We start from the raw sequence: 18,835 nt of genomic DNA on the forward strand, positions 1-18,835 counted from the left end.
TGATCGTCTCTTGACCATAGCTGGTACAGAAGGAGTTTAAAGCGAACTTCTCCTCCGGTCTCCTACCCCAACCCCAGTCTTATCTTTCTTCTCTACAGGGGGGTTACATAAATCTGAAGTTATAGTTGAGGCGCACATAGAATTTGAGGGTAACCTGGTAGGTTTGGGGGGTGGGGGGGTAGCGGCTTAAATGCCCATCCCTTTCAAATAGCTGGATTACTCTCTGTTCTATGTTTTCCAGCCATGATAAAAGGGGCTGTACCATAGTTTGGAAAAGACTTGAGTTTTTCAAAAAGATTTCCCCCATTCGGAAGGGGTGGTTCCTGCATATGGGATTGGGTTTTGGAGTTCAACAGAGTGCTCGTCAGGGGAGCTTTCTTGGATCATTTAGCTTGCGTAGAAGATGGCTCTCTCAGCTGGCCTCTTTTCCTTTTGCCCATTGGATCTTTAGACGATGGTGCAGAAGATGCGCTTGAGGACTGAAAAGTGTTAAGCTTATCAAGCACAGAGTCTTCTAGAGGTGTAATAAGATCTGATATGCAACAGATAGGTCCGTCAACCCCTCCCATGGAAAGTCTCAGCTCTGTTATCCCGGTTTCCTTTGTTAGGGCATTAGATATTTTTACAAGAAAGGAATCCAAAGTACAAATTAGTTCCCCACCTGATTCTGGCTGCTTCTTGTTGTTCATGGTGGTGGTCCGATGTAGTCTTTTGGACCAGCAGCGTTAGAGGGGGGCCCTGCAGGCATGGACGGGCCCACCCTGGCCTCGGCTCGCCCACACGCACATCCCACGCCACGGGTCCGGGTCGTGCTTGTGAGTGCTTAAGAGGGTCCTGCAGGATGACGGAAATGGAAGTATTCCCCAGAGATGCAGGCGATGTATTGCGGCACAGCTTTTTCCCCCTAGCAGGTACAGTTGGTGGCTACCACACCGCGGGTCTGGGTCGCGTGTAAGAGGGACCTTGAGGATGATGGAAATCGTAGTAGTCCCCAGCTGTTTAGGCGATGTATTGTGGCACGGCTTTCTCCCGACTGGCAGGTAAAGTTGTTGGCAGCCTAAGAGAGCCATTCATTGCCCAAATTCCCCAAGTTTTAAAAGCACCATATATAAATGGTATGACTTAGAAAGGGTTGCACTCTTATTCGTACGAGCTGAGCCTTGAAAATACTTGGAATGTAAAACATTCAACAAACATGTTAGAATATGATACGGTTACATATGAAAAAATGTTGTACAGTAAAGGGGAACCCTTCAAATGGGACGTGATGCAAGATGAGGCTTTCACTAAAAATCGAGAAATAGGTCTGGTCTACCCAGTTTGAACAATCCAGATGTAGGCCTGCTCTTCGGCTGAAACCGATGCATCCTTGCTCCCTTAAGGGTGATCTCTTCATAACACATTCCAGTGACAAGTGCAGTGTATTCAGTGGTGTTCTTTTCTCAAACCTTAACTACTACAGAGAATAATTACATAATTCAAGACTGTGAACTTCTGATAATCAAGGAGAACTTTTCCCGTTAATGACATTACCTGGAGGGAACACTGCATACTGTGGCTGTGTGGACGAATTACTACAATATGACATTTTTGAAGTTCACCACATGCGCTAACCACTGGGGAACTCAGTAGTGTGTTTTTCTTTTAATATGGCATCTGCTTTGGTTCAGGACAGCAGCATGGAAAGGCTGTTTCTTTGCATTTCTCTCATCAAGGGGAAATGGAAGAAGCATAGAACTCAGCAAGTATTAAAAGTAAGTGGTCAAAAACATGAACTGAGAAACAGTCTATTGCAGAGGTATTCAAACTTTTCCAGGTTGAGCCCCCCAGCTGAATTCCCCCAGATGTTGGGCCCCCCACCACCCGACCGAAACCTCGGGAATCCGGCACACCACATGATCGACTGCAACGCGCACACCACGGGCCATATCCGGCAAACAATGCTCAACACAACAAGAGTGCCTAGCAAACTGCAGGCCTGTGAGTGGGTGTGGCGAAACGACAGAGGCGTACCACACAGCTCAAAACACAATCCTCCAAGGCAAAGGAAGTCATCACAACCCTCCCCATCCATCATGTACACCTTGTCATCCACCAACTCCCCCACCATTCATTCCTTCCCTCCATCTGTGCCCCATCCACATCCAAATCCCTTCAACCACTTGCAAACCCATCCACCATCCATCCATCCCTCCATCCATCATCTCACCCATCCATCCCTCCATCCACCCCCTCACCCATCCATCCATCCATCATCCATCCATCCCTTCACCCAATCCATCCCCTCACCAATCATCCACTCTTCCACCCATCCATCCATCCACCCACTCATCCATCCAACCACTCACCCCTTCACCCAAGCTATCCTCCCACTCATCCATCCACTCCTCCATTCATCCATCCACTCCTCCATTCATCCATCCACTCTTCCACCCATCCATCCACTCCTCCACCCATCCATCCACTCCTCCACCCATCCATCCACTCCTCCACCCATCCATCCACTCACTCATCCATCCATCCAACCACCCACCCTCTCACCCATCCAGCCATCCCCCCACCCACTCATCCATCCACCCAGTCACTCATCCATCCACCCATCCCCCTCCCCCCACTCATGCATGCACTCTCTGACCCATCCATTTCCATGCTCCTCTCCTCACCCATCTATGCACACACCTGCCCATCCACTCTGCCAATCATTCATCCATGTCCTCACTCCTCCATCTATCCATCCTCCCCCTCTCTCTCCATTCCCCCCCTCACCCAGCCACCCATCCCTCCATCCACCCTTCACCCAGCCACCCACTCATCCATCCATCCATCCACCCATCCATCCACTCATCCACTCATAAATCCATCCATTGACCTCTCACCCACCCCTTCACTCCTCCATCCATCCCCCCGTCCATCCACCCTCCTCAATCACCCATCCATCCCCACATCCACCCCTTCACTCATCCATCCATCCATTCATTCACCCCTTCACCCATCAATACATCAATACATCAATACATCCATACATCCATCCATCCATCCATCCATCACCTCTCTCATCCATCCACCCACCGACTCGTCCACCATCTACCCCCCATCGATCCATCCACCATTTCACTGATCCATCCATCCCTCCACCCATCCATCTACCCTTCCAACCATACACACTTCCAACCATACACACATCCATCCATTCCCATCCATCCCTCCACTCGAGCATCCATCCTCTCTCCCACCATCCATCCACCCCTTCACCCATCCATCCACCCCTTCACCCATCCATCCACCCCTTCACCCATCCATCCACCCCTTCACCCATCCATCCACCCCTTCACCCATCCATCCATCCCCTCACTCATCCATCCACCCCCCCACCCATACATCCACCATGTCACCCACACATCCACCATTCCACCCATCACTCCACCCATACATCCACCACTCCACCCATACATCTATTCACCCACATGGCAACATAACGGACGTCTGGTGGCCGGCTCCACCCGACATCCTTCGCTCTCCCTCTAGCTGCCTCGGTCTCCCTCGCTCTCCTTATGTCTCCCTCGCTATGCCTCCCTCGCTCTCCCTCTGTCTTGCTCGCTCTCCCTCTGTCTCCCTCGCTATCCCTTACTCTGCCTCCCTCGCTCTCCCTCTGTCTGCCTCTGTCTCACTCCCTCGCTCTCCCTCTGTCTGCCTGTCTCCCTCCCTCGCTCTCCCTCTGTCTGCCTGTCTCCCTCCCTCCCTCGCTCTCCCTCTGTCTGCCTGTCTCCCTCCCTCGCTCTCCCTCTAGCTGCCTCTGTCTCCCTCGCTCTCCCTATGTCTCCCTCGCCATGCCTCCCTCACTCTCCCTCTGTCTCCCTCGTTCTCTCACTCTGCCTCCCTCGCTCTTCCCCTGTCTCCCTCGCTCTCCCTCCGTCTCCCTCGCTCTCCCTCCGTCTCCCTCGCTCTCCCTCACTCTGCCTCTCTCGCTCTCCCTCACTCTGCCTCCCTCGCTCTCCCTCTGTCTGCCTGTCTCCCTCCCTCGCTCTCCATCTGTCTGCCTGTCTCCCTCCCTCGCTCTCCATCTGTCTGCCTCCCTCCCTCGCTCTCCCTCTGTCTGCATGTCTCCCTCCCTCACTCTCCCTCGCTCTCCCTCGCGCTGCCTCCCTCGCTCTGTCAGCCTCTGTTTCCCTCCCTTGCTCCCCCTCTGTCTGCCTGTCTCCCTCCCTCGCTCTCCCTCTGTCTATCTGTCTCTGTCTCCTTCCTCCCTCCCTCCCGCTCCCTCTTCATCTCACCATGCCTGTGTGTGCCCGGGCTGACACAGCTTCTGGGCGCACACACACACTCAGCCAGCCAGCCGCACCCGAGCACTTCACACCTCTTTAAGAGACCATTCGCATGCTAATGAGCTTTGTTCAGCTCTTAGGCCCCTGAAGCCCCACTCTGAAATCGCCTGCCCTCACAGAGTGTCTCTACATCGCGCTGCCACAGGGACAAAGGAACTGGCACAAAGGAAAGATCGGAGTGGAGCACGCGCCCCCCCCTGGGATGGTGCCGCGCCCCCCCAGGGGGGCACGCCCCACAGTTTGAAGAACCCTGGTCTATTGCATAACAAGAGCAGTTACACGTACTATGGATGAAATGCAGGCCAGTTCCGCTGCAATAAATAAATAAATGTTGTGTACAATACATTAATTCCTGCGTTGAGCCCCAAATTGTTACTGGGGAGATGAAGTGATTTGCCCAGAGTCACAGTATGTTGAAAATCCACACTTCTCCAACATTTTCCCTTGGAGGCTACCACTGCCTTTATTATAAGGGCATTTCAGAAGCTTTTCTGGGGGCGAGCACAAAAAAAAATTGCCTGAGGTGGAGAGGCAGGGTATTCCAGGTCTTGGCAGCGAGGTGGGAGAAGGCTCTTTCCTCCGGTTTTGGTCTTGAGGATCCATGAGACGGTGGCCAGGGACAGTTGCATGGAGCAAAGGTGTCTGACCAGTACGTGGAATGAGAGGCGGTGATTTAGATATGCTGGTCCTGCGTCATGGAAAGCTTTGAACAAACAGTTGATGGACAGAATCCAGAACAATGTCATACATTCACACCGGTACGTGATGGATTTAACCCAGATCCCTTGACTGGGGGTGAATGTTTTGATTTGTTCTGCATTCCGTACATAAATTGTGTGTCTTATGGAGAGCTTTGTAGGCATGTGTGAGGAGCTTGAAGGTGATTCTTTTGTTGACTGGGAGCCAGTGGAGTTCTCGAAGGTGTTCGGTGATGTGGCTGAGGCAGGGGATGTTGAGGACCAGTCTGGCTGCAGTGTTTTGAAGGTTCTGTCATATGTAGAGGCGGTTCTCAGTGATGCCGGCGTAGAGGGAGTTGCCCTAACAGAGTCTGCCAGTGAGGAGTGCGCGAGTGACTGTGTTTCTGGATTTTGTGGGGATCCATTTGAATGTCTTTCGAAGCATTGACCTGGCGGTTCTTTGGGAGTGAGGAGTACAGTATGATGCCGAGGTTACGTGCGTGGTCCGTTGGGGCTGTGGGGAGGGTTCCCAGTGCGGCGGGCCACCATGAGACATCCCAAGCTAGGCGGTGTGTCCCAGGATGAGTACTTTGTTCTTGTCCGATTTGAGCTTGAGGCAGATATCTTTCATCCAGGTGGCAACGGCCTTCATCCTGCTGTGGAAGTTGATTCTGGGGACTGTGGGTTCGTTGGTGAAGGAGAGGATCAGCTGGGTGTCATCCGAGACTATGTAGACTCTGTGGTTCCGGACAATGGCAGTGAGGGGGCCATGTAGAAGTTGAAGAGAGTGGGGCTTAGAGAGGAGTCCTGGGGCACTTCACAGCTGAGATCTGTAGGTTCTAAGAGGAACGGATGTAGTCAAACTCTATGTGTTCAGCTGGTAAGGAAAGAGTGGATCCAGTCTAGAGCCTTGTCGCGGTTGCCGGAGTCATGGAGTGTGATTAAGGTGCAATGGGAGACTGTTTCGAAGGCGGCCGAGAGGTCCAGTAGGACGAGGGCTGTGGTTTTGACTTGATCGAGGAGGGAGTGGATGTTGTTGGGCGAGTAGTGCGGTCTCTGGGCTGTGGTTGCTTCGGAAGCTGGCTTGGGAAATGTCCAGGACTTGGTTTTCTTCGATGATCTTGGAGAGTTGGCCTTTGACGGCTTTCTGGATGACCTTGGCTGGGAATGGCAGCAGGTAGATGGGTCTGAAGTTCTTGACATCTGTCGGGTTGGCGGATGGCTTCCTTAGCAGGGGGTTGATCTCAGCATGTTCCCAGTCGTCGGGGAAGGGGGTGGTCTCAATGGAGCAGTTGATGGTACGGCTAAACTCTGGGGCGATGGAGGTGGCGGCTCTATGGAAGATGTGATACGGGTCCGAGGGTGCTCCGGAGTGGATGCACTTCATGGTCTTGAGAGTGTTGTCTGTGATGAGCAGAGTCCAGTTGAGCAGGATCTGTTGGGGTGTGGCGTGGTTGCGTGGCGTAATGTCGGGCGTGGTGGGAGGGTCGTGGGTGTCGGAGATTTCGTAGACGTGCCTGATCTTGAGGTGAAAGAAGGTGAAGAGTTTGTTGCAGAAGTCTTGGGAGGGTGGGACATCTGTGGTCTCGCAGTTGGGCCTGGCGAACTCCTTGACAATGGAAAATAGTGCTTTGCTGTTGTGAGTTAATGTGGATTCTGTCTTGGAGGGCCGTTTTGTTTGTGGTTTTCAGGAGGTGGTGGTGGTGTGTGCTGATGGCGGGTTTGAAGGCTGCGTGTGTTTCCGGGGTTTGTTGTTCCTCCATCTCTGCTCAAGTCGTCTACAAGTGGGTCTGGACTCGTGGAGGGCGGGAGTGAACAAGCTGGCTTTCTTGGAGTGTTGCTTGCCGGGTGCCTTCCTCTGTGGTGCCAGCGTGTTGGCACAGTTGGAGATCCATTGTTTGAGGTTGCGTGCAGAGGTGTTTGTGTCTGCTGATGTCGGAGGTATGGTAGTGCTGAGGAGGGCGATGAGATGCTCTTTGTTGACCTTGTTCCAGCCATGATGGAGGAGAAGGGGGGTAGTGGTGTACAGTGGGTGTGGTAAAAGCGAAGTGTACGCAGTGGTGGTCGAGCCAGAGGAGTTCAGTGGTGTGGCTGCAGATGATGTTTCAGCTGGCGGAGAAGATGGGATTGAGCTTGTGTCCCGTTGAGTGGGTTGGAGCGGTGACTAGCTGCTTGAGTCAGATGTTAAAAAGGTTCCCCAGAAGGGATTTGGTGTTCTGGTCACTGGGGTTGTCCAGGTGAGAGCAGTTGGTCAACGGCTAGGGCGGTCGACCTCGAATCTGAGGAACTGGGTTTGAGTCTCGGCAAGGACGCTGAACATCCTGTGATTGTGGGCAAAACACAATCTCCCCGTGCCTAACAAAAATAAAAATGAATGTGTCCTCGTGTAATGCAACTGCTGCTATGTAAAGTACTCAGATACCAGATTCGGGTCAAGTTCGTTCTATATAAACCTCTGTGCGAAAGCCTGGGGTGCGATGAGGACGATAATGGTGTCGGTGAAGGGCGGGCAGTAGTAGGGAGGCCTGTAGACACGGATGCCGTGGAGGGGGTGTTGGGGTTTGTCAATCAATCAGGCGTTTGTTAAGCACAACTACTCACCTGTAAGGGTCTCAAGGTACTGGTTCTGGAAGTGGAGGTGTTCCATGGTTGTCGTTTCATACGAATGAGTGACCAGGCGGAAGGTGCAACTGTGCATGATGGCGATGCCTCCTCCATGGTCGGCCGGCGCGGTCCTTGCGGGTGATTTTGTAGCCGTCTGGGATGGCGCTGGCGAAGTCCAGGCCAGAGCTGGGGTTAGTCCAGGTTTCCGTGAAGAAGGCGATGTCGGGAGAGGCAGCGTTGAGGAGATCCTAGATTTAGGGGGCCCGTTAATAGAGGGAGCACGTGTTGAGGACGCAGCTGAGCAGGGTGCAATGTTGGTCGGCTGGGTGGCGAGAGGAGCTGGTGTGTGGAGGTGGGCAAAGGTGTAGCTGCAGTTTTTATGCAGGAGAAATGTCCTTTGGTGTCTTTCGGTGATGCGAGGTGGCAAGTGGCGTCATGTGATAAGGGCAAGGAGGGTGTTGGCATTGTAACGGTGGGAGATCAGAGAACCAGGGCCCACTGCACTCTCTACAAATCTTAGCAGCTCCCTGAAATAAACAAAGGAAGCTGCAACAGTACAAGCTGCAATCTCTGAAACGTTCAGCATATCTACCGTGCCCGTAATAGCTGCTCCTCCATCTGGCCTTTTAAAAGCCCAACACTGCTCCTCGCACTTAATCAATCAATGAGGGGGTTTAAAGCGCGCTACTTACCTGTGAGGGTCTCAAAGTGCGGTGCAGCTCTGGCTTAGCAGAAGAGCCAGGCTTTGAGGCTCTTCATGAAGGTGTGCAGAGTGGGGGAGCGTCTGATGTCTGGGAGCCCATTCCAGGCTTTGGCTGCGATGTAGGAGAAGGCTCTTCCACCCGCTCTCATTCTGCGGATGTGCAGGGTTTCTGCTAGGGCGAGGTTGGCAGAACGGAGGTTGCTTTAGGGTATGTGGAAGGGAACTCTTTCGTTGAGGTATTTGGGTACGCTGTTGTGGAGGGATTTGCAGGCGTGGGTGAGTAGATTAAAGGTTACTCTCTTCTTGATGGGGAGCCAGTGGAGGTCTTGCAGGTGTTGGATAATATAAGCTCATGCCGAGGGATGCTAAGGACGAGTCTGGCCGCGGTGTTCTGGATGGTCTTGAGGTTGCGGAGCAGGGATTTGTTGATTCCAGCGTAGAGGGTATTTCCGTAGTCCAGTCTGCTCGTTAGGAGTGCGTGGGTGACTGTCTTTCTGGCTTGGGGGGATCCCCTTAAAGGTCTTGCGGAGGGTTTGGAGCGTGTGGAAGCAACGGCGTTGATCTGCTGGGTCATTGTGAGGGAAGAGTCGAGTACGATGCAGAGGTTTCGGTCATGGTCCATGGGGGTGGGCGGGGTGCCAAGGGCCACCAGGAATTGTCCTACGCAGAGGTGGAGGGTCCAAGGACTAGGACTTCTGTTGAGTTTAAGACAGCTGCTGCTCATCCAAGCAGATACTTTTTTTATTGCTTCTTGGAAGCAGAGTCTGGTGGTTTTGGGGTCCTTTGTGAGGGAGAGGATGAGCTGGGTGTCAACGGTGTAGGATTCAATGCTTAGTCCATGCTGTCTGACGATGGCAGCGAGGGGGGCCAAGTAGATGTTGAAGAGCGTGGGACTGAGAGAAGATCGTAACCAATCTCTGTGCTGTGGATTTGTCCCCACCCCCTGGAAGCAAGCACTCATCACCCCGCTGCTGAAAAAACCCTCCTTGAACCCCGAGTGTCTATCCAACTTTCGACCTATATCGCTTCTACCCTTTCCAGCGAAAGTGGTGGAACGCTGGGTTAGCTCCTGTCTCTCGACACATCTTGAGCAGAATCACATCCTGGACGGCTTCCAATTCGGTTTTCGCCCAGCCCATGGCACCGAAACGGCTGTGCTTACAGCCATGGAAGAACTTCGGATGCGTGCAGACAGGGGCCACGCAGTGGCCTTGATCTTATTGGACCTGTCTGCCGCATTCGATACGGTTAACCATGTGATTCTGCTAAAGAGGCTCAGAGAGGCAGGGGTCGACGGCACCGCCCTGCTCTGGTTCCATTCATACCTGAGAGATAGGAAACAGGCTGTGTCCCTCCCCCCTTTTCAATCGCTTTTTCCCCAGTACCTCACGGTGTACCCCAGGGCTCGTCCATTAGCCCGATCCTTTTTAACGTTTATCTAAAACCACTGGTCACTTTAATCAAATCCCACAGATTGAAAACTGTAAACTACGCGGACGACACCCAGCTCATCCTCTCCTGGGAGGGGGAAGACTCAATCCCCATGGAATCGTTCCATGACTGCTTAAGAGACACAGCCGGCTGGCTGCACATGAATTCCCTGCAATTCAATTCCTCCAAGACCGAGGTCCTGTTCTGCTCTGGGAGCCGGATTCCTCGCCTATTTCCTACAGAATTCTGGCCCCCGAAAAACCCAGAAAAACCACAGCCGGTCACTAGTGTCCGCAATCTGGGTGCTATGCTAAACAACAACCTCAGCATGGAAACGCAGGTAACCAAAACAGTCTCTGCCTGCTCAGCCCTACTGCGTTCTTTACGTAAAATCATGCCACTACTCCCCGCCCAGGCCCAAGCACTAATAGTCAGGTGCACTATCCTTAGTCGCCTTGACTATTGTAATGCTCTTTTGCTCGAGTCCCCAGCTGTTCTACTGGACAGACTCCAAAGAGTCCAGTCGGCTGCAGCCAAACTGGCCCCTGGTTGGACCCGGAGATCCTCGGCCACAGCAGCCTTAGCCGAGCTACATTGGCTCCCTTTGAAGCAGCGAATAGCTTTTAAAGCACTCTGCCTTGTCTTCAAGGCACTACACAGAACGGGCCCCAGATCCCTACAAAAAATGTTTTCCTGGTACACCCCCACCAGAACTCTCCGATCCACCTCAGCCTGCCTTGTGTTGGTACCCAGATTTACCAAGGTAAGGACCGGGGGAAGATCCTTCAGAGTGGCCGCCGCTAAACTTTGGAACAGTCTGCCGGTCGACATTCGCCAAATTCCACAACTCCTGCCATTCAGAAAGCGAATCAAACCTTGGCTCTTCCCCAATCCCATTCACTTCTAATTCCCTAATTAGCCTCCCGTCTCTTTCCATCTTAGGAGTAAGTTTTCAGCGCCAGGATACCTGTCAGGTGACAGTTGCGCTCTACAAGTGTTTTAAATAAATAAATAAATAAATAATAAATAATAATAAATAAGAGCGTGGGACTGAGAGAAGATCCTTGTGGTACTCTGCAATTGATCTATGTGTGTTTGGAGACGAAAGGCGGAAGTCTGATCCTTTGGGTTCTGCCGGTTAGGAAGGAGCAGAGCCAGTCGAGGGTGGTTCCCTGTATTCCGGCGTTGTGGTGTCTGGGTGGGAGACGCTGCCGAAGGCTGTGGAGAGGTCGAGTAGGATGAGGACTACGGTGAGGCCTGGGTCGATGAGCGTGCTGATGTCGTCAGTGGTGGCGAGGAGAGCGGTCTTGGTGCTGTGGTTGCAGTGGAATCTGGATTGGTAAGGGTCGAGGATGGAGTTCTCTTCGATGAAGTTAGTCAGCTGGGCACTGATGATCTGATCGGTGACTTTGGCTGCGAAAGGAAGAAGAGAGATGGGTCGTAGTTCTTCAGGTCTGTCGGGTCTCTTGAGGAGGGACTTGACTTCTGCGCATTTCCAGTCGTCTGGGAAAGTACCGGATTTGAAAGTGGTTTGATGGTGCGTTGTTGCTCGGGCGCAATAACACTTCACCAAGAGAGTGATAGTATTACCGCCGTTCATCACCATGTCTTTAAGCAAGTGGTTGAGGAATGGGCTCTTGGTGACATGCACGCATTGTAAGTGTGTGCGCGCACTGGAGGAAGGCCCTGTGCATGTGCGCCCTCACATATTAGATGGACCTATGGCTGCAGGCACAAATCGAGTAATTGTACCCTGACTCGAGTGCACATAAGCATTGAATACCATATACTACTGACTATACCACCATACCATCCCAGGCCACCATCTCATACCATACTATACTATGCCACCATACCATACCCTACCCTACCCTACCATACCTTACCTTACCATACTATACCACCATACCATATATCCCACCAAACATTCCATACCATTACATACCACAATACCATACATCAAACCATCTCATCCCATAACATGTCATACCTTTTTCATGAACATACAAAGCTAATCAACACAATGTTTACCTTTATAACACTTCACCACCTCGGAGCACTGAATCTTCACATTATTACACCTGTAATAACAAACACATCATTTTTGTATTAAAGAGCAATGACAGCTACAGGAACAAAGAATGAACATCCCATAAGACCTGTATTTGAAATAAGGTTCAGTATTAACAGCAGCACCTGTGAACTAGTGCTCAGTGTGAGCTACTGTTCATACACAACAGTCAAAGCTCTAGCAATATCCCAAAATTATTGTAATATCTTATGCCATCATGGGTCTTCTAGGAGCAGCTGCAACCGCAGTGAGGCTAACTAACAGGTTACATCCACTCCTGTTGGAGGTCTCCAGTATATATTTAATACTTTCTTAACGGAGGTCCACATGCATTCCTGCCAGCACCCACAACATAACAGTACCACACCCAATCGATGCCAGTGTAAACATTGCCACTACTCCTCTACAACCTTGGAAGGATTAGCACACAAGCTATGTTGCTGCAAACTGCTTTATCACTACTCAAGAACTTTGGATGGGGTAAGGACTATAAAAAATAAAAAGAAATGTGTGGAATGGAACCACAGTGCACACTGTGTGCATGAGGATGTGCATCCAGAGCCATTTACTCAATACCAGGCTGGGGATAGGTTACACTTAAAATGGATCCATCGGATTAACTTTAATGGGTAAAAAGTGGGATGCAATCCATTGGGATTTTATTTCCATGGATGTGCAGTCAGAGCCTCCCAGCTCTCACTGATTCTCCCTTAAAAATATGGTAACATTGGTTTACACCGGATTGGTACATTTAATTTACTTATAAGACCCTAGTAAATGGTGCTACCTGAAGTGAGGACCTGTAAATTAAATGCTACTAGTGGGCAGCAGCACCAGTTATGCCATCCACTAAAGTAGCCTAGTCACCGGTCTGCCACTGCAGTTTTAAACTAACATTTTGACTTGGAATAATAAACCTTTTGCCGTGCCAAAACCTTCCTTCTTAATACTTATAAAGGCAGGGTGAATTGTATTAAAAAAGTAGGACGTAGGTTTACTTTTACATGTCGTATTGTAATGATTGTAATTTTAGATGTCTTGCTTCAGTCTATCAGATAATACAGCTCTCACACGATGGGTCAACACCCGGTGCAGCAAAGCCTTTAACACAAAACTAACAGCAACTTTAGAAAAGGGTTTTATTTTACAAAATGCAGGGGCTCTCTCTCTTAGAATGAGGTTTGGGGTTTTATTTTACACAATGCTCTCTAACAGAAAGGCTTTCCCAGATACCAAATGCACAACATTCAAATACACAAAGAGATATATATGTTTATATGCAAGCAATAATAACCTAAATACATGAATAATACTGATTAATAAACAAGCAGCAAATATGAGATAAGACACAAGCAAATATACTGGACGCCCTGCACGAAATCAGAAAGAGATTACATATATATATATATATATATATATAGATAGAAGCTCAGACTCGCCTCGTATTTTTCGAAGAAAAGAGAAAGCACTCTCAGGAGCGGGTTCAAAGTTTATTTCCAAACCCACAGCTGTGGGTTTGGAAATAAACTTTGAACCCGCTCCTGTGAGTGCTTTTTCTTTTCTTCGAAAAATACGAGGCGAGTCTGAGCTTCTATTTACTGCGGGAGGCACCGCCCGCGAAAGCACCTGTTCCTTTGAGTGCACGAAGTAGGTGTAAACCAAGGGAGCTTTGAGATGGATAGATAGATATATATATATATATATATATATTATATATATATATCCATCCAAGACCACATCTCCCGACTGGGAGAAAGACGGGACGAACTCGCGTTTGTCTTTTCTGTTGTGCTTTTTGTTTTACACCTTACGGCATAAATTTTGTAAAGCAAGCAGGCATAAATCAACGTGTTACAGGATATCCCAAAACGATAGGCACGGTGCAGCCTATCATTTCACCACAGTAAACACACAAGTAGAGAGGACCAATACTGCAACAGAGGTTTTTATTTCCAAAGACTGGCAGCGCCTGCTTCCATATTCCGACTTTTCGGCATCCTAGCCTTGTTCACAGATGGAAGTAATAAGCACTCAGGTGTGTTCTGGCCTGCTTTTAATAGGGTCAGGTCACGTGACTTTATTCACTTTACTTCAAGTATATATATCTTCCATTTGATGCTGCCCTACAAGTAAGGCGCCACACATCAGCGTTTCACAACCTTTTATTTCACGCGGGTGGCAAAGGGACAACAGCATCTCAAAGCAGCTACAGTCAAGGGTCCATACGTGTTTCGGGCTGCCTCAGCCCTTGGTCACTGGATTCTGTCGGATAGAAGGCTGCATGATTTTGCGCCATGTTTGTAGCGCTTTTGTAATGAGTTCTCGCCCAAGTGGGCGTGGTCATGCAGCATTCTGGTCGTCGTAGTTGCAAACTGAAGTAGTATGCCTCCATGCTTCCAATCTTAAAAACCTATAGTAGGTTAGCGGACAGTGTAGATGACGATGTCCTGGCCAGTGTTAACCTTGAGAACGGTCACGCTGTTCCATTTGACGCCTCTGTAATCTTGATGGCGTGCAGGAGCTGCTCTTCCATGGCCGGGCGCCTCGCGACCCAGGCCGCTACATATTCCATTTGACGCTGCCCTACAAGTGATACAAAAGGGGGTGATGATGGACAGAGCGTCTGAACCAATCAAACACTCACACCCAGTCAACAGATCTGGGTTTAATCCATCACCGTTCTTTAGCCCACTCTGCCACCCCAGTTCAGACATGGCCATATGCAAATCAGTCTGACCCTGTGCCTCATGGGAACAGTCCAGCCCGAACTGCCAAGCCATGCCTTCCCTGGACCGGAAACAAGCTGCCGAGGACCGGTTTCTGGCATTTCAGCCGTCTTCAGCCCGGCTTGCTTGAATCCAGTGGCAAAGTGAGCAAGGGACTCACGTCTGAGCATACCCTGTCAACTTATGGCGAACAAAGCGGTACAAAAGGGGGTGGTGATGCCCTACAAGTGAGGCACCGCACATCAGCGTCGCCAGTAGGTAGTTGTAGTTAGGACCTATTTTCCATAGGAAATCTGCAACATTCTATTTAGAATAACTTTGGCGCCGGTTGACGTATCTTCGCAAACTTTTCAAAACTAGTGAGGCGCTCCGGTCTGCTCCGATCTTGAAAGTCTTGGGGTGATTCGTGAAGCCGGGGCTGAGAAAAAAGGGGGGGGGTCCCAAAACGTGTTTTCCCCTTGCAATTTTCCATAGGAACCGTTCATCGCGGCTACAGCCCGAACTGCTGAACGGAATTACACCAAATTTGGCAAAGAGGTAGTCCTTAGTTCAGACTTGTGCCTTTTGCTTAAATGGTGTAAATCCGCTAAGTAGTTCATGAGAAAATCACAATTAAAAAGTACATATATATCTATGGCCTCGGTGGATCCGCGCATCCTGAGCGCACCCTAAGCGAGCGGTCCCGATCACGCACTGAATGCTAATTGGCGGTCAAGTAGTTGTCAACATTCGAAACCAGGAAGTGTTGGCAGCCATTTTGTGCCTCGGTAGGAGCAAGCATGTAGAAATTAGTGGAACAAGTGTTCAAAACGTATAAGAGGTCAGGGTAGAAATATTTTGACCCTCTAGACCTGCTTAGGGGGTCCTACAAGGACCTCTAGGGCCCCAAAATAAAATGTCTTCTTTTTTTGAAAAAACTGAGAAATGTGCACTGGGTGCATGGATTCGCCGTAAAAAAGATAAAAACGAAGCGCGGGTTCCTGTGATTGTTTAAAAATTCGCTACCTGGGAGGTCCGAATCCAGGGGTCTAAAATATTAAATTTGATGGGGGTTCAGAGGGGTCCTGTAGCCCGGGGGACCACCATTCCTCGGTGCTAAAAAATAAATGGGTGAGGGAGCTCAAAGTTCCGTCTAAGACACGGGGATTACCAGCCTACGGGTCTTCTTATATTTTGGGAGGGGGGCCGCGTGGTCTCTATTCTGGAGCAGTCGAAAGCCTTGAGGAACACCACCCCACAGGAGCAGCTCTTGATGAGTCTTGGGGTGCCTACCCCCGGGACACTGCTGTTGGCTATGGCAGGGCGGGAGTCGAGGTTCCCGCTCTGCCATAGAAAACTTGAGGGCATATTAACAAGTGCCATTTCGCCACAATTTTTTTTTAAAAAGCCAAAAATGCAGTGAAAATTATATCGCCCTATTTACTAGGCGATGCTAAAATGCATGTTAACAACCGGTTTGCTAACGGCTCGCCTCGCACCTCGAATGAGTTGCAATGTAGGCGTTCCTAGGGGCAAGGTAGGTGTTCCTATGACAATATAACATGGAAGAGGGAGGTATGACAACAGCTTTGTATTTACAAGGCGGCCCTGGATTTGAGGACCGATAGCAAAACTCTTGGTAATTGCGGTTTATGTCAGATCCTAACATCTGTTCTGAAGTGGACTTAAGCATGTTTAATATGCGAGGTGGATTGATATGTTAAGTCTACAGTCTTATATTAACAAGCTTTTCACTTGCGAACATGAATTTTCGCTGTATTTCTCACAATATTGGGGGCATATTTACAAGGACAGTGTTAAAATTATAGTTGATTTAGCGTTAGGAAAGTGCTGTTAAAGCGGCCATAGTGGGCTTAATAGGCTTTTGAGAATTTGTGTGAATTCCAATAGAAGCCCAGGTTTACACCAGAACATTTTAACGCTGTTCTTGTAAATATGCCCATTACAGACTCCTAATTTTACCGTAAAAAAATATTACCTCCTACTAATTTTTACTCTTCCTCGGGATTCCATCTCATGGGCGTATATTCAATGCTGGGGACTGTGGGTGGAGGCCCAATGTCCCTACGGTGCCAGTCCGCTCCGTGCGTCTTTCGGAAGCCACCATTACTTTTCCACACGGGGACCTGCTAATATGCAGCTCCCCGTGGGGAAAAGCATTTTGCTTTGCATTTTAAAAGAGAGAGAGTAGGTTTTCGTGTTCTCTCTTTCTAAATGCAAACCAAGTATGCTATGGCAGGGCGGGAGCCTCGGTTCTCACCCTGCCATAGGAAACAGCAGTGTTGAAAAAATCTTCTGGTAAGACTTCAAAGGATTTTGAAGTCCATTATCGCCGTTTTAGCTGTAGTTTGCTGCCGTTAAAGCAGCGATAATTTTAACGCAGTCCTTGTAAATATGCCCCTAAGTTTTGGAATGTCGACTATCCCGTCTCCCATTTAAATAGGCACAAAATATTTAGTGAAGTGCACACTGTGAATCGTGAAGCAACAGTGTCTGATTGTGATCGATAAAGAATTGCCCATTGTGGAGTATAGTAGGCAAATTGTACATGGGGTTTTGTAACGTCAGTGGCTATTCCTCGAGCCCTCTCTTGAGGTTATTTCGAAGAGTTGTGTACTTCTTTTGTTCGTAATGTACATAGTGTTCTGTCTACTCAATTTTCTTTTCCCCTCTGTCATGTAGAGGATCCTGGGTAAATATAACGGTTTCTGGACAGCCAGTACCTTTCAACCCTACCCCCAAACTGCTTACTGCCTGTTACCATAGTAACAGTTCATGGAACACTTAACTGAACCCACAGGTCACAAGTTCACCACACAATGTTGCTAATCCAGACAGCAAGTGTTCTGGACTTTTTAAAATGTTCCATAGGAACTGTTAATCGCAGCTACAGACTCTGGTAAAGAGCTGGTAAAGAGTTAGCGTTAGTATTATACTTTTAGTTATAAACATAATTTCTACTTTTTATTTTTAAATCTTCTCTAAGCATATGATTATCACACTAAATAATAGTGAAATGTCAGAAAAAGAACACATGTACACTCAGTTTTTTTTTAAATTAACTTTTATTAAAACCAAAATAAATAAATATAACTTTTATTGAAACAGAAATAAATAAAAACGTAACTTTAATAACAGTAGAATAAATAAAACGTAAGATGGACTGCAGTGGTAGTAGCGTAGGTAACCTGCAAAACAAAAATGAAACATAAGTCCTTAAAATTAGATTGATGTGATTGAATGAGGTGAGAGATTACATTATTACGAAAGGCAAGATCTTTTTTTCTCACATGCATACTCAGGGTAGTGCAGCACACCCCTCCCGTAGAATCACCCTCAACAGGAGTCTGTAGGGCAGCGGTGGTCTTAGGTTTAGGCCTATCTTATGGTATAGATGGTATTTTAAATGAGACAGAGATGTGACTGATTAAGGTCAAAGATCACAAATTAACATAACACTTGGCAATATTGCTTATTCTCACATGTGTAGTGTGCCTGATACATCCCACCCCTCTCATAGGCCAGCGCTGAAGAGGTGTCTGTAGGGAAGTGCCTGCTGGGTTAGATTATAGTATGGTCCAACAGGTCTTTAAAATGATTCAGAGATGAGACCGAATTCGGTGAGAGATCACGTCATTATGCAGGACAATATCGTTTATTTGCAACGCGTTTAATTGGAGGCATTGTGCATCTAGGCCGCTCTGCTTACCTTTTGGAAACACTGTTTTCAGCAGAGCTCACAACTTGAAGTATACTTCGCTTCTATACTGCAGACTGTATTAAATTCAGCCTTGATTTATTTGTCTGCAGAGTGGACAGCAGAGTTCATAACTTGAAAAGAGAAAGAGAAATAATGTGGGGGAGAGAGAGAAAAAACATTGAAAGTGTGAGAGAAAGAAAGTAATAGATGGAGCAGGAGAGGTATTGTTGATACTGGAGAAAATCTTCGCAGCTCACCTTTTTGCCTCTGGTGTGTGTCCAAGCATGTGCCGGTTCATAGTGACCCCACAAGTTTAGTGAACTGAAAGATAATATAGGGTTAGTTATAGCAGAGTACATAGAACTGCACACGTATATTTCTGCGTTATGCCTTTGGACACTCAGAATACTATATTACATCAACTTCCACTGCAAGGAGTTGTCTGTGCGCTCTTTTTCTCCCAGAGTACTATACCCATGCACTTCCACTGCATAACGATGAGTTCTCATTACTGCGTACACAGACTGTTGCACCCCATTGACTCCCAGTGTCCGGGGGAGAGTGCCCTTTCCTGCGGACCCAAACTGTTGTAACCTATTCA

General features: G+C 48.9%; 1 protein-coding gene across 1 annotated transcript in view; it reads right to left on the minus strand.

Moving 5' to 3' along the window:
* LOC147710239 (E3 ubiquitin-protein ligase TRIM39-like) overlaps positions 1-18,835 on the minus strand; it is a 164,909-nt gene that overhangs the window by 32,475 nt on the left and 113,599 nt on the right. The window contains exon 5 of the mRNA XM_086920911.1: positions 11,769-11,818. Coding sequence (XP_086777037.1) covers positions 11,769-11,818 — 50 coding nt within the window. The remainder of the gene's footprint in view (positions 1-11,768; positions 11,819-18,835) is intronic.

The sequence above is a fragment of the Lissotriton vulgaris genome, chromosome 5 (genome assembly GCF_964263255.1).
Source record: "Lissotriton vulgaris chromosome 5, aLisVul1.2, whole genome shotgun sequence".
Taxonomy (NCBI): domain Eukaryota; kingdom Metazoa; phylum Chordata; class Amphibia; order Caudata; family Salamandridae; genus Lissotriton; species Lissotriton vulgaris.